We start from the raw sequence: 22,782 nt of genomic DNA on the forward strand, positions 1-22,782 counted from the left end.
ACAGCCTCCCTCCTTCCTACAAACAGGGCTGCTGCTCGGTCACTGTTAGACCGAGACACGAACCGTTATTCAGCGATAACAGCCATCATGTAAAACCACCATACCACCGCTACTTGGATACAACCATTTTCCTCCCAAGCAAAGCAACGGGACGGCGGCCAGTCAGTCAGGTGCTTGTTATATTGGATTAAGAACCATCATCCGCCCTCTGCTTTATCCTGAGAGGCCGGGGATCGGTGTATCTGAGCAGGGAGGAGTCTGTCATACACCGTCAGCTGAAGACAGGCCAGCATGTCGCAGCTGTAACAACACATCCATCTACAAAGCTGTGCACTGGATCCAAATGTGAGTGAGAGGTAAGTCTTTGTCTTTGTCTAGTGTGGGCTCATCCATAATAAAGGCTGCTGGGTGCACATCCTAATTAAACCAATTACATCTATGTGTTATTGTTCAGTTATTGTGTTACTCATTGCATTTTATCTGATAATATGCACCTTTAAGTGTACCTATAGTCCTTGTGGGTCATATTACTAAGAATGTGGGTTTTTCTTCTATTATTTGAACCACAGCAGCCAGTTATTGCCCCTAGCCCATCATCCTTCATGCTTATTAAACTCAATGATGTAATGCCTCCTCCTAATATGTCTCTGTGTTCTTCACAATAAACCAGATGGATTTGGAGGAGAGTGCTGGAAAGGGCATCAGCAGCAGGCGGAGAGCAGTGGAAGATGATGAAGGTAGTGGTGGAGGAGGAAACATGGAGGCTCAGATTGTACCACAGCTTCTCTACGACTCTGCAAGAGCCAAAATAGAAGCAAATCTCCGCTGGCTGTTTGCCAAAGCCTTTGGTATAGGTAAGGCTGGTTAGCACCACTAGGACCTGATAGACTCTGATGCATGTTTATAGTTGTGTAGTAGACTATTCATCCATCCATCAGTTTAGAGTTGTGAATTACTGACTCCCACCCCAGTTTGTTTGTTTTTTAAGAACCACAATAAACTCAATGTATCTCAAACACTGAACAATATCATTCTTGCAAGAAATGGACCTATTCAATACTAATCTTCAATACCACCAAATATCCTCTTTACCAGATATTGGATCAGTGATCCAGATCATCTTACCATGACTCATTAACACTTTAAAGCACCTGTGTCAAACTCAAGGCCCGGGGGCCAAATACGGCCCTTCAGAGCATCTGTTTTGGTCTGCAGGAGAAAGTGAAAATGAGGAAACAAAAATTATTGTTTAATTACCAAATAATTCAGGGTAATGCTTTACTTGAAGTTTTATACATAAGGCTGACATTACGCTGTCATTATCTGTCATTAGCATGAACAAGGTGTCATTAAATGTAATTCTCTAAATTATGACACCTTTCACTAAATTATGACACCTTTGGAGCTATGTTGGCATTTTTTGGGTTAGGTGGCGAGATCCAGTGGGGTTAGAGGGTTAGGATTCAGGGTTAGTGTAACAACAACACTTAATGACAACATTCATGACACCTTATCCATGCTAATGACAGGTGTCATGTCATATTAATGACAGCATAATGTCAGCCTTGATGTATAAAACTTCAAGTAAAGTGTTATTTAAATCAGTTGTAAATTGTTGTTGAAAGGATTTTTCTCAAATTATTCCACATAATCTCGCCAAATTAAATAAAAATTGGTCAAAAAAATCAATGTTGATGGCCTCCATACTATATATCTTGCTAATAACTGAAAGTGCAAACTTGGGCACATTAATAATGAAATTGTTCAATTTCCTGCCTGAAACCTCTGGCCCACTTGTGTTTGAAATGGTTCGTATTTGGCCCTTGAGCTAAAATGAGTTTGACACCTCTGATTTAAAGGCTTCAAAGACATTTCTATCCCCATTAATATTGATAAAGTACGTGGAAATCTATGGGCACCCCCATTTTTTGTATAGAATCGCAATAAAATGCGCAACATGGAGCTGATTCGGATGAAACTCTGTGTGGTAATTGATGAATCAATATAAAGATTGGTCAATTATGAACTGAGAGACAAATTTAGAAATTTCGCTATTATTTAGATTTTTTTAAACTGATCCAGAATCTGTATATTGATCCGGATCCCCTTCAAAATGTAATGGATTCTTCCATGGCCTAATCTGTGTATCTGTGGTTGAAATTTAATCTGCTAAGTATTTTAGACAAAATCCTGCTAACAGACAAACAAATAAACACCAGTGGAAACATTATCTCCTTGGCAGATGTAATAATGCAGCACTGTGACATGTATGTATGTTTGTTTTTACTTGTATTTTTGTGCAAATGCATGAAATATCAATGACCAGAATCATTGATCTCGTCATCAGTTAGATTATTCCACACACGCAAAATGACTCAAACAAAATAAATCCCCACAAAATTGTATAAAGCAGTGATCACACTTGCAGTTTAATGTAAAATCACTTACAGAAAGCTTTTCGCAGAAATGGCAGTGCGTTAAAGTTTAATGCTTGTGAGCAGAGACTTAGACTGACATCTCGTGATCAGTGTTTTAGACACAGTTGACCAGCCACGTCAGCACAGATAAGGTCTGCTTAAACATTAAAATGATTGCTCTACATCGGCAGGCTGCGAGTAAAAGTCTAGGATGACTGTTGAAATGTGGGTTTCGGTGTCAGTTGCTGAACAACGTAAGCAAGAGGTCAGGAGTGTAGCTCATTTATGTTTCCCTGTGTTTGTTTCTGACAGGAAAGCATTGAGAAGTGTAGTAGCTTCCATTTAGCATCGAAAAATGATCTGTTTTTATCAGCATGAGGGTTAAATTGCTGTCTGTCTGATTGACTTTTCTAAAGTTAGTCCATCAAATATTGTAAGAATTATAGCTAAATGCTCATTTCTATGTAAAAACCTCCGCCAAGTGCCAAATATCTTCAGTTATCGCCAGATATTGACCTAAATCAATGATCCACATCATGGTTCCTTGATCATTCACACTTTAAAGGTTTGTAACAAATTTCTATCCCCATTAAAAATGATACAGTACGTCCAAATGTATGGGCACCACCATATATTTTTTTAGAAAAATCGCAATGAAATGCACATTCTGAATCCGATGCAGATGAAACTCTGTGGGGTAATTGAGGAACCAACCCAACATAACCGAGGCAAATTTCATAAAGATCGGTCAATTACCAACCAAGAATTGAATTTTGGAATTTTCGCCAATTAGGAGTGATAGGGATTTTTCAATTGTTCAAACTGATCCAGAATGAGTATGTTGATCCAGATCCTTCCATGGCGTAATGCAGACATAGGCAACAGTCGGGCCGGGGGCCCCATGCGGCCCTCGGTCTAATTTTGTGCGTCCCCCAAAGTTAATGAGCAAGATTACACCAAAAACACACAAAATGACAAAAAGAAATACAAAAAACAGCAGAAACAGACATGATGACTACAAATTAATGTATGAAAAATATACAAAACAACAAACATGCGCAAAATGACTCTAAAAACACAAAAAACAACAATAATTCATCAAACAACAACAAAATAAACAAAAACGGCGGAAAACCTCACAAAACAACAACAAATAATGAGAGAAACACACAAAATAACAGCCAAAATACACAAAACAACAAAAAATGAGGAAAAAACAAAAACCTTTTGTTTTCTGTATTGAGGCTCAGATTGGTCCTCATTCTAAACTATGACATCAATGTTGATCATGTGGCCCCCACTGTGGTAAAAGTTGCTCATCTCTGGCGTAACATCTATTTTCTGTTCAAATTTTGTCGAGATGATTGTCTCTCAAAATTTTAAATCTTTCAATTAATTCCTGTGCAGCGAAAACCTGAGAATGTATATTCTTGGCTTAGATCCTAACAACTCTCTTTTCCATCAGTGCGGATCCTATTTAAAGCCCATTTAAAGATGCTTTAAAATGGGACGCTTTAGTTGATACACAGGAGTTCCTAACAAAGTGCAGAATACCTAAATGTTGAAACAAGCTTTATGGGTTTGCAATGATGTCTGTCTAAAGGACTAACAGGGAATAGTCCCACTAATGGACTTATGTCACCCCTGTGGATCATCACGGTCAGAGTGGAGGACTGAGGAGTCCTAACAGCCTCATTAGATTAGAGCTCAATCCAACAAACACTCCAAAGCACAAGCACTGTTGTTGTGCTTGTGTGCTGGTGTGAAACAACCAGTCACAATGTTTAATGGGACACAACCAGACGGTTCAAGCCTTTGTTCCAGAGTTGTGTGTCTGACAGCGAAAATGAACACAATCAGAAGAGAAATGACATACAAAATACATTGGTTTCAAATTGGAAACTGACACTGCTTAATATGGACTTGTTTGAAAGTAGATTTAAGTATGTGATGGATACAAATATAGACATTTTGTTTTGGATGTTTTTTTTCCATTTCACTGAACATTCAGATGATATTATCCATCAAATGACCTAAAGACAATATTGTCCTAAAGGACTGTCGCCTACTTGTCACAAAAAACGGAGTCCCAGTACTTGCAGAGTCCCATTTAGGCCTCCTGTACTGTCTGCCAGCTCTGTCTGCACAGTCAGCAAAATGTCTGCTGCTCAAATTAACCTTGTAGCTTTTAAAAGGCTCCAAACCAGACAAACATAAACATGTGAATGCCACATGAAACAGGGTGATGATAAAGATCCCTGACACACATTCAAACACACACTTCTTGGTTTCATGAACTCTAAAACAATCGCGCGAGCAGAGCAATGGGACAGAAACCCAGCCCCCACCGCCGGCCATGCTGGCATTCTCCATCACTATCTCCACAGCAACAGGGAAAGATCATAGAGCCATTCTGGGACAGTTGAGGTCAAGAGAAGTGACTCGTCAAACTGTGATATGTGTGACGCAATACACACTGTTAGAAGTTACAGCTAACATCGTGTACAAGTGTGACCAGTGGTGAAAGATAGTTCATTTATTTCTGTACTTTTCAATGTTTGTTTCTGGTAGACCCTGACCCCGAGATCCAAGATATATCGAGTTTTCCATTTTGGCGATACAAAAAATTACATTATCGCCTATATTGCAATATATATTGTTAAAGCTTATTTTGTATTTAAATACTTGTTTTTGCTGCTTTCTCTGCTTTTCAGAACAGCATTAAAAGCACAGTTAGTTGGATTGCTGATTGTGTCCTAACTCAGATCTACCACTTAACAAGCTACACTACAGAACTCACTTACACATGCTGTCCCTTATAGGAGAAAAAGCCAAAAGTGGCACATATTATGCACTTTTCATATCAGTAATTTTACCCTGAATTGACAAAAAAATGAGATAATAATTTTGGTCCTTATCGCCCAGCCCTAACTCACATAACTGTGCACTGTTTTTACATGGCCTCAATGTCACTAGACTGCCCTGTGATATATGGCTAGATCACATTTGTACTAGCCTATCCTGTGTATGGTGCTAGAAGGACAGCATAGCCAGATGATAACTGTGCTGGTTTTTTTTGGCTTTTGAACAGATAGATGCAGACACAGAGACATAGATAGAGATAGACACATAGACAGCTAAAACTTTTCTAGTGACTAACTGAGAAATTATACTACACCTGTCTGCCTTTGGAAATGATCGAGAAGGAGGTCGAGAAAAACCTTACAGTAGGATATTGGTTTTGTAGACTCTCCCTCTCTCTGTGTGTGGTTGTTTATTTGTGCTTTGTTGTTATTCTTGATAGCCACAAGGTCAAAAGTCTACTTAAAGGGTCAGTGTTGTTGTTTCACAGTGCAAATATTAGCAAATAGCTTAACTTAGTTAGCTTAGTTTAATTTAAAGCTTTAGAAGCACTATATCAGGGATGTCAAACTCATTTTAGTTCAGGGGCCAAATATGGACCAGTTTCTTCTTAAGTGAGGGAAAAAGATCAATTTTAACATCAATTGTGCCCTAGTTTTTATCATCAGTCCCTGTCGGATCTTCACTTTAAATTTTTTTTGCTTTTGTCACCATTTATTGTTTAATTTAGAGGAATTTTGTGGAATTGTTTGTCGGAAATTGCAAGATTTGTGGAACAATTGAGAGTTCTTTTCACAATTTGCAATTTAAACATATAAATTGGTGCATTAAAGATATCTACAACTGGATTATTTGGGCATTCGTACAATATTTCATGTTATCGCTGTCATTTTTAATGTCTCCAGCGGGCCGAATTGGAAGCTCTAAAGGGCCGGATTTGGCCCCGGGCCTTGAGTTTGACACATATGAAGGCAATTGTAAACAACTTACTATGGTTATAGTAACAGTAGAATACCTTTCACTATGGGTTCTGCTGTAATAAATGAATAATTCTCTCCCTTCCTATTCATTGCTTTTTTTAGGGATATTTGCACATTAATTTTTATTATTAACCATCAGCCTTATAGTGTAACATCTTGTCTCCACTTTTTCTGACTCTGTTTAATGGTCTCTTGGTATTTTGTTCCAAAACAGTGTTGACCATGCTTGGTTTTTTTCTTGAATCTGAATTGTGTGTGTGCTGCAGGCTTTAACTTGGGATCAACGTGGGCAATGTGTATTAAAATAGATTCCTCGTGCTCTCCTTCATGTGTAGGACACAGAGGGGGCGGGGACATCACCAGGATCACCTCTAAATCCTGTCAGCTCATTGGCTTAAAGCCTTAGGGCCACTAATCAGCACCTATTAGTCTTCTGCGTTCCCTTCACCTGTTGTTTTCTTCTTAGACTATCTAATACGTTTTTTGGTCTGGTCCGGGTTTTGATCTTACATAACACGTTGAGGCAATGGTGAACACGCATGTCTAAGCAGTCCTTGCTGGGATGATAACAGAGAAATCAACAGCTCGGGAGACGCTCATGTGTCCTTGTTGATATTGTTGTTTCTAGATCACATTCCTGCTGACCTGAGAGACCCCTTTTATACTGACCAATATGAGCAGGAACACATCAAGCCCCCCATCATTCATCTGCTGCAGTCTGGAGACCTCTACTGTCGGGTGTGTGGACTCATCCTTCCCGCTGAGCAAGCTGTGGCTCTTCAAAATCACCAGTCTGTCATTAGGGCCTTGTCCAAAAAAGGCATCTACGTCCTGGAGACTGACAACACGCCTGTGTCTGAGCGGGATCTAAGCTCGAATCCCATCAAAATGGTACCAGACTTTTTATTGATTACATTTTTTGGAACTCATGGTAGTTCCTTCTGGGTTATTGACACACACTAGGGAGATGAGACGGTGGGTTATCACTTTAAACTTTAAATTCATTTATTTTTTGTCAGATTATAGGCATCAAGTTTTTACACAGCAACAATTACAATTTCAAAGAAGTCACAATTTTCTTTTTTCCATCAACCAAGTTTTTAACTCCCCAACATATCAAATGTAACGAACTCACCCATTTGGTATAGTGAGTTAGCTGTCATGCTACGAAAAATGATGCTTCTTTGCAGCTAATGTGAGCCCAATGTGAGCTGCTTCTTCATGTCATTGTTAACTGAATGCTCTAAATGTGTGCTAATGTGAATTTTGTTGGCAATAAAGCAACTGAACTCCAAAAAAGGTGAACCAAATGTCATCCTTTTCAGCCAGACTCGAAGACCTCAAAGGCCTATTAGACCTATGGTTAGCATGTGCTTTGTTTTGTAGCAATTTTTTCTTTCTTTTTACTACATTGTTCTCACTATACAAAATGCCAAAGTGTAACAAAATACTCACATTCCTGTGAATTAGGACTCATTTTCTGCCAGTCCACACCTACAATCTGCTGGGAAGCTAGCTAATATTGTCCTAAGCTAATTGTAAGCTAAAAGTACTGAAATAAATATTGCAATAGTTGTTAATGTAACATTTTGGCAGGTTTTAGTGTCTGCTGCTAAAACATTGACAAGGCAAAATCATGCAGTGGCTCAGCAGTTTTCATTTATCTAGAAAGCACTCTGCTAAGCTATTACCTAGATACAAGTGTGAGAGCGATCGCTAGCCCAGCTTGGACTGATTAGAAATATCAGTTTGTGAAATTTTTCTCTTTCGTAATAGATGTACTGTTTTTTATTAATGACCTAAAAAAAAAGCAAGGACTGATTTTAATTTGCAATATGAGAAAATATGTAAAGATAACACAGCCTCTATATGTGCTTTTACTTCCAGAGCTCACACATCCGCCTCATTGATGCCCTAATGATGGCCTACACAGTGGAGATGATGAGTAAAGAGAAGGTTTTGTCCAGCATCAAGCGCTTCTCACACTTCAGTGCCTCTAAGGAGCTTCCCTACGACCTGGAAGAAGCAATGGTCTTCTGGATCAATAAAGTATGTAACTAAATGCACATTGATTGGTGAGCTGGCGTACGCTTCTGTTTGCGCTTACCTGCTGTTGTTTGTGTGGGGCTGAAGGTCAACATGAAGATGAGGGAGATCACAGAGAAAGAGTCTAAAATGAAGCAGAACTTACTCGACTCTCCAAACCACCAGAAGGTAGAGGATGACTTCTACTAGTCACTGTCACTTTTTTGTATACCTCTATCTATCTTTGTGTATTGTGTGTGTCTGAAGTTCCCATTCTGCTTTTGTCCTTTGACCTTCAGGCTAATAATAAAAAATATACTTGCACATCCCCCACAATGAACACATATATACACGTAGTTATCTTCTTATATTTTAATCCTTTTGTCACTTTCTGAAATGAAAGGGATTTCAATCTGATTCCGTGAACAGAATCCATTTGTTTGTTGTTGTTTTTTTCAAAAGTTCTTGAGAAAAAAAACACCCCAATACATTTTACGAGTGGGCAACAGCAAAGGATATTGGATGGGTCATGACTTTGACACACTTGCATTAGATGAACTCTTGGGTTCCATTATCCATTATCACCCCTTATCTCCAATTTAGAAATTTTCTACAGGAAAGTAGCATACACTCACAAATCATCTTTTTAGATTATACTTGGAAATGGTCCCTAAATCTTTGGAATTTGATTGATAGAACAGATATAGAGCTAACGTATTTTGCTGTTACCATGACTGACCCTTATTTATCAACCGTTCGTACATTCAGATCTGAGCATACGACGTGTTCATATTCACACAAGCTTCGGTATTTATCAATTTTGACGTGAGCGTACGTTACGATCAGATTTCAACATCAGGTCTGAAGTATTTAATCACTGATGTCATGAATTATAGATGAAATTGGCTGAAGGCATAATAAACACATAAAATGGACAACATTTAGTCATTTTTAGGCTTTTTTAAGGCTTTCATTGATTCATTTTGCTGTGATATTTATTGCTTCAAGCGTGCATACAACTGAGGTTGATATAAACAGTATATTTCCATGTGTGTCTCCAGGATTATTGTTGTGAAGTTGTTTGCGGTGCACACAGGGGGGCAGACGTCACCTGCTCGATAGCTGATTCTTCCAGGAGCGTTTAAAAGAGCTCCTTTAAGTCCAGTTTCAACACATTCAAAAGCACATCTTTGTTTTGCTCCATCTCAGATGTGAAGATGCCAATTTTCATCTTGGAAAAGTTTATATTCTTGTTTGACCTCAGTGGGCGGGGCCTATATATCCAAAACAGGAGGGCATAACAAGTTAATGAGGATCAAATTCAGCCCGCGGCATTTATCAACACCTGATCATTTGTACGCTGGGATTGGTCAATTACATGGATCAATTCAATTCAACTTTATTTGTTTAGCGCAATTTATAACAAAGTCATCTCAATACGTTTATCAAAATATAAATTTCATAATAAGAAAGAAAAAACCCAACAAGATCCACATGAACAAGCATTTAGCGACAGTGGGAAGAAACAACTCTCTTTTGACAGGAAGAAATCTCCAGCAGAACCAGGTTCATAGGTAGCAGCCATCTGCCTCGACTGGTTGGGATTAGTGGACAGAAGGACCGGGATACAGAACAGGATAGAGAGAGAGAACATCAGAATGTCCCAGACTAGTTGAGTCGTGAACCACAACTGCCATCATCAGCTTCACGACACCTGAAACAGAGAAGAGAGAGAAGGGCGAGGAGAAGGCACTGACTGCAGAAAAACATGATACAGTATTATCAAGTCAGCCTGCCTCGGCCTTGGGCCTCACTCCCAGTGGCCGAGTCAACACTTATCGTAAAGATGACGAATCTCTTCCCGTTTATTGAACCAGTAAATGCAACCGTTCACAGACGAGCCCATGTCCGCTCTAGCGGTTGGATTATGTTGTGATGATGTTATGAATCACACGACGGTTCTGTCGTACGACCAAATGTGAGGTAAATTTTTCACCCTTTTTCCCCCCAAGGTTGATAAATAAGGGTCATTGGCTCAGTGGGTTGCAAGGAAAGTGAAAGATAATATGAATGTATTTCTGACAATAGGGTAATGAATTCCTCTAACAGTGGAATTCACCAATATTGGTGCTTACTTTCATGCAAACTTCAGCTCACTTGTGTAGCTAATTTTTTTCCACATCCTTGCAATACTTCACAATACCAAACTCCTCAAACCTGCATAGGTACTGTATACCTCAAGTTTAAGCTGTTTATAGACACGTGCAAAGAGACAATGCTGCTTCTCAACATCACATAAACTCCAATCTGTCTACTTTCTAACAGGAGATTCACTGATATGTTTGACCTATGACGTGTTTGCTCCTCTTCCTGTTTATGTCCCTTTCCACTCAAACTCCTTCCCCTCCTGCGTCTTGGATCCTAGTCTCCCTCCAAATGGTATTGGAAGCTTGTTCCTGTAAGTGTAACAGTGTGAAGTCTCCTTTGTGATTGTATGTCAGCCAAGTGTCAGTCTACGTCAATTGTCTATGTCAATGTATGAAGGTTAGCAACAACATCCACAAAAAACAAAAACAAAAAACAAGTAACCTAGAGGGGAAAATTCTGTGGTTTTAAAGCAGCTGGGTAATAAAGGAAGCACAGCGCCACTTAGTGGCAAAGCAAATAATTGCTTTCACTGTCTGACACTTTTGCATTCAACCCATTCCTCTGAAAGTCACTCCTGTCCCTAACCCTTCCTGTATGTTTCCCTGTGGTAATAATAAGTCGATTCTAAAGATATACAATTTTGCATCCTAACCACAGAGCAATGCATAATGATGGCCCACTCAATAACCACTCCCTCCACTCAATTCTTTCCTCCCTCACCAGCCTGATATTTTGCATGCACTCACCCAATGTGTTTTGGAGCCTGTGGAGTTCTCTCGAGTGGTAATGTAACAACTTTTTAACAACCTTCTTTTTCTTCCCTTTCATATCTAGATTTATTTACTCTCCATACCCTCAAATCTCCAAACCCACCTCATCTTTACTAACCCTGAACACCCTTAGATATAAATTTTAGACTTAAAGGTGGTCTAAATAAGGCTTACTCATAAGAAACATTATTGGTCCCAATGAGGAGTGGGGATATTTTTATGTGTGAATGGTGCACCTGTTACTCAAACACACTGTATGCTAAACATGAGCCATGTCTTGTTGCATAGGTGCGTTATCGCAGAGATCACCTATCTGGACGCACACTGCAGCACTTTCCCCTGCTCGATGACCTGTTGAAGGATGTTTCTGATGGCACAGCTTTGCTGGCTGTTGTTCACTTCTACTGCCCAGAACTGATCAGACTAGAAGGTACAGTAACTTAGAGCTGTTGCTAACAAAATAAAAATTTAAAAAATTAGCAGTTCAAGTGCACAATTTGTAGAAACTATAGTTATATCGATGACTCATGTAATTACCCAGTGTTGTCCTCCTTTGTGCAGATATTTGTCTGAAGGAAATTCCCTCCATCGGAGACAGTGTGTACAACATTCAGCTACTGAAGGAGTTTTCAAACGAGTACCTGAACAAAAGCTTCTATCTGAAAGCTGAGGACCTGCTTTACTGTGATCCAATCCTAAAAGTACACCTAAAACTTTCTCCTCCCACTTTAATAAATAATAGTAAAAATGTTTAAATAGTTGGGGAAGTTTGGTTTTGTAAAACTCAGACATCGTTTTTGAATTCTTAGTTTTTACTCTGTTCCCATCATGTCTTGCAGAACAATGTAATGGTCTTCATCGCAGAGCTTTTCTGGTGGTTTGAAACAGTGAAACCTGATTTTGTTAAGCCGCGGGATCTTCATGAAGTCAAAGATGGTAAAAATAACTCTTTTCAGACACTATATTAACAGTTTAGTGTAGTTTAGTTTATTTGAGCTGTTTGCATTCATTTACTCACAGAAATTCACATCATTACACAGTAATGGAAGCTCAAAAGGAGTAGGCTGAAGCAAGAAAGCTTATATGTGCCTACCCCTAAATTCATATTGTCAGTACTCCTATATTTTACATTTGTTTTCCCTTTGGGAACTCAACCAACAACAACTGCATCTCATTACATTGAAAAAGTTACCGTAAAAGTTCAAGTATACCATTTTCATACCCAGGCACACACAACCACGAGCATGTACCTGTTTATGAGTTACATTTTCCTCTTACAATTGCATTTTCAACCATACAATCAATAACATAGACCTTACAAATTGCAGCATTAGACATGGTAAAAACTTATGGCTACATTCCACATTAAGTGTGTATTGTCACAAGCTTATAAAGATTACTGTACATTGTTAGATTTATGTTGTGAAGGTTAACATTAACACAGCATACTGCATATTGCTAGACCGTAGTAAGTAGGTATACGAGAATGTTTTATGTATTATTTGAGTATAACAATATCAAAAGTCAGTATGTAAATGATAAGTTGGTTATTTAGTAGGATTACACCACTTTATTTATAACGGATCATGTGAAGACGTTGGTGACAGTAGTTGTATCAGCATGATATGATTTTATTATTGTATACTCATTTAGTAGTACTAGACACCGACAAAAGTCACGCTAAGTGGTTACATTTGGCATATTGCGTTAAGATACTTATATTGTTTTTTAAATCGATGTAAATTTACAGCACTTTAAGTTTATTATCGTTCCTATCACGTTTCATCTTAGTAAAAGAATTGTGGGTTTGATGGATAATCTAAATAGCAAACCCACCATAAGGTTAACATTTATAATTGTGCTCATGATATGCTCATGTATGGTTGGAGTAATGGATGGTCATAACTGTTGACCTGAGTCAAGGTCAGATTTAGGAAGAGATCAAAGAGCAGACACTTCCCAGAGATAAAAAAAAAAAAAAAGAACGGAGGGCACAGACCCAGTGTGAAGTGGCCTCAAGCTACAGAGAGTGGCAAACAGTTCTGGTCATGCTTGATCACCCTGTAGCTGACCACCTTTGATGAGGGTGTCTTGTGTTAAAAAGGCAAAAAAAACCTTGATTCAAAGGAACACTACTATTCAATTCAACTTTATTTTTATATCGCAAAATACAACAGTCATCTCAAAATTCATAATAAGAAAGAAAGAACCCAACAAGATTCACATGAAAAGGCATTTCGCTTGTTTATGTGCTACTAATGAAAAAATGTACATCCATATCTGAAACACAACTCCCCGTGCACTCTAAACTGGTAAATCTCAGGGAGATACCATCTTTTGGTACAAAGGACAGTTTAACATCACGTGTTTAATGATTTTAGCACCAAATGAGATGTTGCGGATAACATCATCTGTTTTATTTTTGTAGTGAGACTTCTGCTGCAGCCTAAATCATCTCGATCTCTCTCAGCCGTCCCAAATGTCACCAAACAAAGTTTTCTAACATCATCCAACTCTGCCGAAGTCATAACTTCTCCGCTGACTCATGACCTCAGGTATGGTGAAGCTTTTTCACTTTCCTCGGAGCAACACATGTGTATAAAGATCACAAAATACCTACTTTTTTTTAACATAATTCTCTTTATTGAGCTTTTTTACATAATTTTAACAAGTTTATATGCATTCATATTTACTTTATCTTAGGATTACTTACAGAAACTGTTGTTTTTATCAATCAATAGGGCTGAAGGATCAATGATTTTATTTTTAAAACCAGCCACTTTATCTTTCTCTTAAAGCACAAAAGCTGTGTCAAAAAGTCCATCCCATCCACTGCTGCCCCTGAGACAGAGACAACAGAAGGGGATTGACGTGAGCAATTCAGGTAAAGAGCAGCAACTCCAATTAGAAAGTATTTAGAATACCGTATAATCAGGGTTATTCAACCTGGGGGTAGGGACCTCATGTGGGGTCCCAACCCCCAATAACTGATTAAAATCACTGATTAAAAATAAATGTTTCAAATGTTTTAATTATTCAACACACAACCTTAAACAACTGTATTCTATTGATAAATATAAATGTAGTTACTACTACTACTAATAATAATAATAATAATTAAATGGAGTAAAAAAAAAATCTTTTTACTAATCCTGGCTACTCTGTATTTGTAATACAGTATAACAAAAAAAAATAAAAATCAAAAACTTATTCTAGAGAAAAAAAATCACAATCCAAAAAAGGACGGGAACCACTGCCATAGCTGTTTTCTGTTGTTGTGGAGAATTACTACTTTTTACTATGTGCATCAGTGGTTCTCATACTTTTTGGCCTAAGTACTCCCTTTCTTTAACTTCTGAATCCTTGTACCCCCATACAACATTGTGCTCAGAATACTACGAACAAAAACTATAATGCACAATGATGGAATAAATGAGTGATAACACACATTTTAAAGAATCCCATTTTGTAAATACGTGAAATGAAACTGTATTGAGTGGCTCCTGAGTGGATTTGATTTGATAGTTTTTATTATTTCCGGTCATTTCCTGGCAGGTGTGGGACCAAGACTGACCCTTGCATTTTTAGTTCAAGTTCTAATCAAGATAATTTCCATTATCATTATTATGATTATCATTTTTAACTAAAAATAAACATAATAAACCCCATATTTTATATGCATTCTTTTTATTAATTTTCCAATTTCTCTCTCTCAATGACCCCTTGTAGTGCCATCGCGTACCCCCATTTGAGAAACACTGATGTACAAGACCTTATTTATTTAATAAAATAATGTCAAATAGTTTTTTGAATTTTTTTTAATAAAAAATTTCAGTCAAAGGTAATGTTTTACGTTCATTTGTGTCCAGATGTTCGAAATAGATCCTGTTCAGTCACACGTGCATCTGGACAACACCACGGCTCGATACTGGCCTGGCCAGAAAGGCGGCCGAGGTGAGCATCAGAACATTTTGTTGCTCCAGCAATTTATGGATCCATCATTCATCACGTTTGGTTAACAGATGTGTACTATGTGTTTCACTCATTCAGGCCTTTATCTCAGCCTGTCCCCTATGCTCTCCATTTAACCCCAGAGGATAACGCGGATAGCCTCAGCCTCGCTCGCTCCATCAGCAAAGACAGCTTAGCCTCCAGCATAATGAGCATCACCCCCAAACACATGCTGGGATCTGGTCTGCCTCAACACAGACTCAGCGGTCAAAGCCTGTTGAGTCACATGCGCATAGAAGACGAGGAAAAGACAATAGAGGAGGAAGAGCTTGTTGCTGTTATCCATCCGTCTGAATTATCTTGCCATCAGATTTCAAGTGACATGGAGCAGGACGAGCTGGAGGTACACAATGCAGTATTTACCTCTCCTCGTCCTAACACGGGGCATTTTGCTCTGGATCGTCAAGCTGAAGGCTTCCATCTGGAGCCTTTGATGCCTGCCATCACAAGGCCTGCAAAGGAGAAGAGCATAAACTTAAACAAACAGGAAGAGAGTGGTGAGAGTCATTGTAGATCTTGGAGAGCAGGTGGAAACATTCCAAACACCCCAGATAGGAAGTCATTTGAGTCAAACAGAGGTACCTGTACCCCAACACATCTTACCATGAAAGCTACCGAGTGTGCAACAAGCACCTGCCACTCTAAAGGGATGAATTCCCAGGGTTTTTTTCTTCATTTATCAGAAGTGTCTGATCCCATCGTTCCTTTCTCCTCTGGACCGGACCACGGGCAGGACTCTGACTCTGACATCGCCGACCTCGAAGAAGACGAAGAGGAGGGCGATCAAATTGCGCTGACCAAAGAAGCAGTGAGGAAGAGTACGGAAAGATTTCATCAAGATGGAGAACTGATGGAATATACCGAGGGAGAGATTGAGTCCTTTAAACTGAGGGAGGACTTAAAAGCCGGTGTGTGGGATGAAAACGAAGATTACAGCGGTCGTTCGAGTCCATGCCTCAGCACCATTTCATGGGCGAGCAACTGCAGCGCTTCAGGCAGTGCCAGTGTCAAGATGACAAGCTTCGCAGAGAAAAAACTTCTCAAACTCGGTCTGCGGGATGGATTCTCGAGCACCAGCAGCTCCCAAAAGACGACACCGGATGGCTCGGAGAATCCTCACTGTCCACCATGGCAACTGAGGGCCGAGTCCTGTTCAGGCTGGCCTGGAAAGGACTCCGACATGACCATGAGTCCTTCAGCTGTGCCTTCAGAGATAGTGCAACTCCATATGAGGCTGGAGGAGCAAAGGCGGGCAATAGAGTATCAGAAGAAGAAACTGGAGACTTTGTCGGCGCGTCAGAGGCTAAAGCTGGGCAAGGCTGCTTTTTTAAACATTGTCAAAAAAGGTGAAGGACGGAGTGATACGCTTCCTTTACCTGCTAAACACTCCCAGGGTTACAAAGACCTTAAAAGTGCTGATTGCAGAGATGATTCCTGTCTGGATGCTTTAAAGAGTAAAGAAGGGAGGCAGATGATTGTAGACAACAGGATGAAGACTCTTTCCCTGGAATCTGGAGCTGAACCGGACCGGAATGACCACTGTCGCTCCATAGATCTCCTGAACGAAGCCATCAGTTCAATTCAGCAGCAGATGACGCAACTCTCCCTAAAGCAAGACCTTCTGATGAAGCAGAATGTGGCTTCGCCTACAGAAACTCAAGTCCAGTCAGGCCAAAGCACAACCCCCGACACAACACCAACCCCTGACACAACACCAACCCCAGACACAACACCAACACCTTCCTCTACCTCAGACACTAAGATTCATGCAGTTCACTTTGTCGATTTCGGGGACAGCAGCTCGCTTCCTGCTCGCCGACCCCCCAAGCTTAGCTCCGCCCAACGTAGCAAAACATCCGAGCGAAGACAGAACAAAGAAAACAGTAAGATGACTTCATTTAAATCAAAAGTCCCATCCCTGGACTGCACATCTGCTGCTAAAGAAGGCACTGATGGAGAACTTGTCCCTGAGGGATCCCTACAGAGGAACCCCACCTTCAGAATCCACGATATCTCTGGCAAAACACAGGAACAACTAGCTGTCCTGCCATCTTTATCAACAGATGTCAACAACGAGGAAAACAAAGGCGTAAACTCAGGGACGGAGGTCACACGGACAGATGATCACATCAGGGTCAAAGGTCAGCTGATTGAGGTGGACCTGTCACTGGAGGATGGTGGTACAGATGTTCCAGACTGCGCAGGAGACGAGCAGAAGAATGTGTTGGGTTTCTTCTTTAAGGTAAAACTCACACAACCTAATCAGATGTTTAGTTTCAATAATTCGTAATGGCTCACTTTTAGCTAAGCACTTATCGTAATTCCAGAAAGTTAATTTTGTCTTCCTTTTTGAAATAACTTAAGGTTTCATTTATTTAGACAAACTTTTTTCAGGACATTTTTAACCTCTCAGGCTGGCCACGTGCAGAAAAACTCATGGGGACACGTCAAAGCAATCAGTAGATACTTTGATGCTTTCCTTATGAAAGAACTCGTAAGGTCACATCAAAGCAATGAGTAGATACCTCTGAGAAAGACTGACAGTTTGTAGTCAAAACATGTCAGGAGACAAGTAAATTTCCTGAAAAATGTTTGGCTGAATAAATGAAACCTTAACTCATTAGGCACTTTTAGATTTAGCTTAGGCGGGCTAAAACTACACGCTAATGAGGAATGTTGGAAAAAAATGGATATTAATTTCAAATCTTGTCCTGGTCAATCTTCTACTTACAGTGTTGTCAGTGGCACTTCATATTTAATTAGAAACCTTTTATTTGCAATTAAGACAGTGAAGTAATTGTTTTTCTTCTGCCCTTGCTGTGTTGATTATTTGACCTCTGATACATGGAAGAAGGGAAGGTTGAAGATTAGAATACGCTTAAATTACAGGTTCATTTTCAGCTTTTTTAATTCTCTTTTCCAACTGATAGATTGATGCATCCTACTTGACTTTAATATTTCCCATGTTAAAATGCTGGCCTGGCATATTTCACCCTTTTATTTTCCAGGACGATGAGAAAGCAGAAGATGAAATGGCCAAACGTAGAGCTGCTTTCCTCCTTAAACAGCAACGCAAAGCAGAGGAGGCGAGGCTTCGCAAGCAGCAGACAGAAGCCGAGAGCGAACTCAAACGCGATGAGGCCCGGTAAGATTTTTCCATTCCATTTTTTTTTTCCGATTGGGTAAAGTCTCCGTCTCCTTTTCTTTATGATCAAGACGAAAGGCTGAGGAAGATCGTGTTCGTAAGGAGGAGGAGAAAGCACGCAGGGAGCTGATAAAACAGGAATATCTTCAAAGGAAGCAGGACGCGCTGATGGAGGAGCAAGGCCAGGTCAAGCCTCGCCCCAGAACTAAACTTAGAAGACACAGACCAAACTCCCTGCACCGCGAGGAATCCAAAGGATGCACCACTCGTAAGAACACATACTTTTAGACCCACGTTTTTATTAACTGGCTAATCAGTGAGCTCGGCCTCCATGTCAGTAGGTGGTAGTAGGTAGCATAATACAGTTTCTATTCAACGTTTTCTAAACTGTGATGACACGCCAACAGATGTTAGCATGTCACCATCCTATATTGTAACAATATTGGTTACCTTTACGTAGTAAAGATACTAAACAATATTTTTCATGATATGTTAAGGTTTAATTTATTCTGACATTTTTCAGGAAATTGACTTTGATCTCCTGAGTCCTAACGTGAGATCAAAGTGAATTTCCTGAAAAATTTGTCGAAATAAATGAAACCTTAACATATTATTCGAAAATAAGACAAAATGAACTTGCTGACGTTATATGTTAAGGTTTCATTTATTCAGACAATTTCTTTAGGAAATTTACTTTGATCTCCTGAAATGTTTTGACTGTCAACTGCTAGTCATCTTCAGAGGCATCTGCTGATCGCTTTGATGTGTTTTTGATTTCTGCGTTTTATCTCCAGCAAGTTAATTTTGCCATCTTTTTAAATTATATGTTAAGCTTTGATCTCCTGACAGTCCTGACATGTGAGATCAAAGTCAATTTCCTGAAAAATGTGTCTGAATAAATTAAACCTATTCAAAAAGAAGACAAAATGAACTTGCTGGAATTATTAATATTTTTCATGAGTTGTATAGTGCTTTAAATATGTTTTGCATTGTAATCTATAAGAAATGTATAGATAAAACAATGCTTGCAAAAATTGGAAGAAATTTTTTTCTCTTTTTCTTTTGAATGACCTTTTGATTTTAGATCACTGCTGAATTCATTCATCATTTCAAATATCCTCTGCCTTCATTTTCAGCTGATTTGAGCTTCAGTCATCGAGGTTCGACGCTGTCTTTAGTGATGGAGTCCGACAGCGTCATTTCTGAGGGGGCGGAGTCAAACAGGTGACATCCCTGGATATATATATATATATACATACAGACCAGACAGTCACTTCCTGGTGTGTGCTGACATTGGTGGTGGTTTTAAATGCATCTTGTAGGGCTGGATCCGTGTGCTCCATGGAGTCATTCCCCGTCCTGAGCAGAACGTCCAGCAGGAACATGGAGAGGGACTGGGAGAGCGGCTCCATCGCGTCATCCATCACCTCAATAGAATATAACGGTGAGCAGACAAGGTTGGATTTTCAGACATTGGTTTTTTTAAATATTGAGTTGTTTTTTTTTTTTTGCATTAATGTGAATTTTTGTTTAATTTATTTTTCTGACCTCATTCATTTTAATAATAGCGCAATTTCTAATATTTATCTCATTGAAATGTGGACCAATTTGGATATATTAAGCAAAGTAGTTTTAATTTTACATGTTTAGTGTTTGTTTTAATCTTATTTTAACTGTTAAAATTATGTTTGTTCGGACATTCTTAACTACAACAACTTTAATTCATCCTGCTTTTGTTTGCATTTAGCCATAGTCTACTTTTAGTCAGGTGAAAAAGCAGATTATTATAACAAAATTAATTAGACGATTAAATAATATTGATGTGTACTCCAAGAAAAATCAATTTTTTTAGATCGTGACCCCATTTCGATACCACAAATATCTGGTGACCCCAAAAACATGGTTTTTTTTTCTAGAATTAATTTTTTTTATCATGTTTGTTATGCTGTGTTAAAGATATGGAGTAGCTAAGATTAGTGACAAATTATACTGCATTTTATTTGAACTAGATTTATATTTGAGAACGTGAAAGTATAGAATACAGTAGTTTGAAATTGTGTCTTGTTTTAAGTATAAAAAAATATTTAATAATGATTTAATTCAATTCAACTTTTATATTGAGCTAGTTACAACAATAGTTATCTTGTAGTGCTCAAATAATTTATATAAGAATTTAGTATATAAATGAATAGATAAGAATATATATAGATTCATAGACTAATAGATGCAAATATATTAATTTAATAAGAATTTAATAATTGAGATTTTTAAGTGGTAATCTTTTTTTTTTATCAATTACTAGAAATTTCAGGCAACCCTATTTAAATTCCAGGCGACCGCACATGGGGTCACGACCCCAAGGTGGAAAAACACTACTTTAGGGTAAACCAATATTTAAAAAAAAAACATGCAGGAGGTTTTATGTTTAAAATTGATATACAGTATAAACCTCCTTTCTGATTAATTATGGAATTCCGTTCTTTGTTTGAGGACACATTTTGCTTGTTGCAGGTCCTAAACTTTTCAAGGAACCGAGCTCCAAGTCCAACAAGCCAATCATCATCAATGCCATTGCTCACTGCTGCCTGGCGGGAAAGGTCAACGAAGTCCAGAAGAATGTCGTCCTTGAGGTCTGATAAACAGTCAATGTTTACTATTTATTGTGTAGATGTAGAAGCAGTGTTGTCCCCCCCCTCCAGTTCCCAGCTTGTTTTGTTTGTATCATTTACGTGTTTATCGTGATGTTTTGCTTCTGTTTCCTAGGAGCTTGACAGGTGTGAGTCCAACCACCTGATTATCCTCTTTCGCGATGGCGGGTGTCAGTTTCGTGCCATCTACTCCTACTCACCGGACACCAACGACATCGTCAAGTTCAGCGGCACGGGGCCGCGCGCCATCGGCCACAAGATGATCGACAAGCTCTACAAATACAACTCAGACCGCAAACAGTTCACCGTCATCCCCGCCAAGAGCGTGTCGGTCAGCGTGGACGCGCTGACCATCCACAACCACCTGTGGCATGTGAAGAGGCCGGGCAGCGCTCGAAGGAAATGAGAAGGAACAGGAAGTGACTGATGGACGCCTGTTGGGCAGGACCCAATGGTGACGTCATTACCGGTGTTTGTAGCAGAAAATGTGCTCTGCATGTGACTCTGTCGTTTTTTTTTTGTGTACATGTCTTACTGGAGAAGTCTTACGTAGCAGTAGAAAAAGGAATCGTTGGACCTTAATGGAAGCCTTGACCGGCTTTTGCAGTCAAGTCAGAAATAAAGTAATGGGCTAATGTGATGAATCCCCACAGCACAAACACAGATGACTTCTGCTTTGACGTTTTTACGTGCGTTTGGAATGAGGAGAGCTGAGCTGCCTCTGAATGTTTGACTCTCCTGCTTTATCACTTTTATTTTCTGTTTGGGAAATGTGTGCTGCTGCTTTGCTGGAATTCTAATAAGATTTCAACATTAAAGGAAATTGGATTAGTGACTTAACCTCACATGAGGCGCATTAGAAGCAGCGTTGCACAAGCTCAGTGTGACATTTAAACATTGTTGTGGTTCATTTTTCTGGCACGGAAGAGGATTAGGGCCAATTTTGATGGAGAAAATTATTTTGGGCAAATGAAGAATAAAGTCAAAATGTCGACATTAAAGTAGAAATTTTGAAAATAAACAAAAAAAATGGCCCTTGTCAGCTTCCGTAGATTTGACTTTAGTAGCAAACGTCCGACTTTTTTCACAATATTGTATTTTGACTTCATTTTAGAAATTTCAACTTTATTCTCGAAAATTCAACTTTATTCTCAAATTATATTTCAACTTTATTCTTGAAATTCCAATTTTAATCTTGACATTTATATTTTAATCTCTATATTACATTTCAAGTTTAATCTCGACATTTCGACTTTAATTTCAACATTTGAACTTTAATATCAATATTATATTTCAACTGTATTCTCACAATTTCCACTTTAATCTTGACATTTCGACTTTATTCTCAACATAAAGTTGTCGAGAATAAACATTTCGACTTTAATCTCAAAATTTCGACTTTATTCTCAACATTTCAACTTTAATTTTCAACGTCATTCTTGATTTGACATCGAAATTGTCCCTAATCCTCTTCAGTATTGTGGCTAGATAAACTAGCAGGTGAAATCTTTGACTGAGCTTTGCCAACAAGTCGTTTGCTGATATTTACACATTTACTGCGGCTTCTGGCGCTCGGTTTGAACAACGGACAACATTCAGTATAAACAACAAACTGCACAATACTTGATATTTCCTTTGCTGCATTTTGTACGATTTGAAGAAGTATTTTTTGTACTTATGAGTTATGTTTATTGAAGAGCACTGTCGCAAGACTTATTCTGTTACAGTCGTTTGAATACGTTACAAGTCCTATTTTTGAGTTACGTTTCTTTATTT

The 22,782-nt window shown here is 38.8% G+C and overlaps 1 protein-coding gene across 3 annotated transcripts; it reads left to right on the plus strand.

Annotated features, from left to right (window-relative positions):
* Positions 1-22,023, plus strand: camsap1a (calmodulin regulated spectrin-associated protein 1a). 3 transcript variants are annotated; one of them, XM_028463164.1, is made up of 19 exons: positions 1-356; positions 671-854; positions 6,888-7,150; positions 8,147-8,308; positions 8,393-8,473; positions 10,710-10,742; positions 11,491-11,632; positions 11,764-11,903; positions 12,042-12,138; positions 13,631-13,757; positions 14,001-14,086; positions 15,072-15,156; positions 15,253-17,455; positions 18,222-18,358; positions 18,430-18,626; positions 19,495-19,582; positions 19,681-19,802; positions 20,870-20,988; positions 21,122-22,023. In XM_028463164.1, exons 2-19 carry the CDS (start codon positions 671-673, stop codon positions 21,410-21,412), a joined length of 4,557 nt encoding a protein of 1,518 aa, XP_028318965.1. In that variant the 5' UTR covers positions 1-356; the 3' UTR covers positions 21,413-22,023. The 3 variants fall into 3 exon arrangements, with proteins under 3 accessions (XP_028318965.1, XP_028318966.1, XP_028318967.1); XM_028463165.1 differs by having other exon boundaries at positions 1-345; positions 21,122-21,412; XM_028463166.1 differs by lacking the exon at positions 10,710-10,742.
* Positions 22,024-22,782: the final 759 nt, after the last annotated feature.

Source organism: Gouania willdenowi, chromosome 12 (genome assembly GCF_900634775.1).
Source record: "Gouania willdenowi chromosome 12, fGouWil2.1, whole genome shotgun sequence".
NCBI lineage: Eukaryota > Metazoa > Chordata > Actinopteri > Blenniiformes > Gobiesocidae > Gouania > Gouania willdenowi.

Bases quoted from the DNA above. Each gene is read 5' to 3' on its own strand.
- camsap1a (XM_028463164.1), top strand. From the start codon at position 671: ATGGATTTGGAGGAGAGTGCTGGAAAGGGCATCAGCAGCAGGCGGAGA. The intron at 18,359-18,429 runs GTAAGATTTTTC...TTTATGATCAAG, and splicing joins CTCAAACGCGATGAGGCCCG to ACGAAAGGCTGAGGAAGATC. The intron at 18,627-19,494 runs GTAAGAACACAT...CTTCATTTTCAG, and splicing joins ATCCAAAGGATGCACCACTC to CTGATTTGAGCTTCAGTCAT.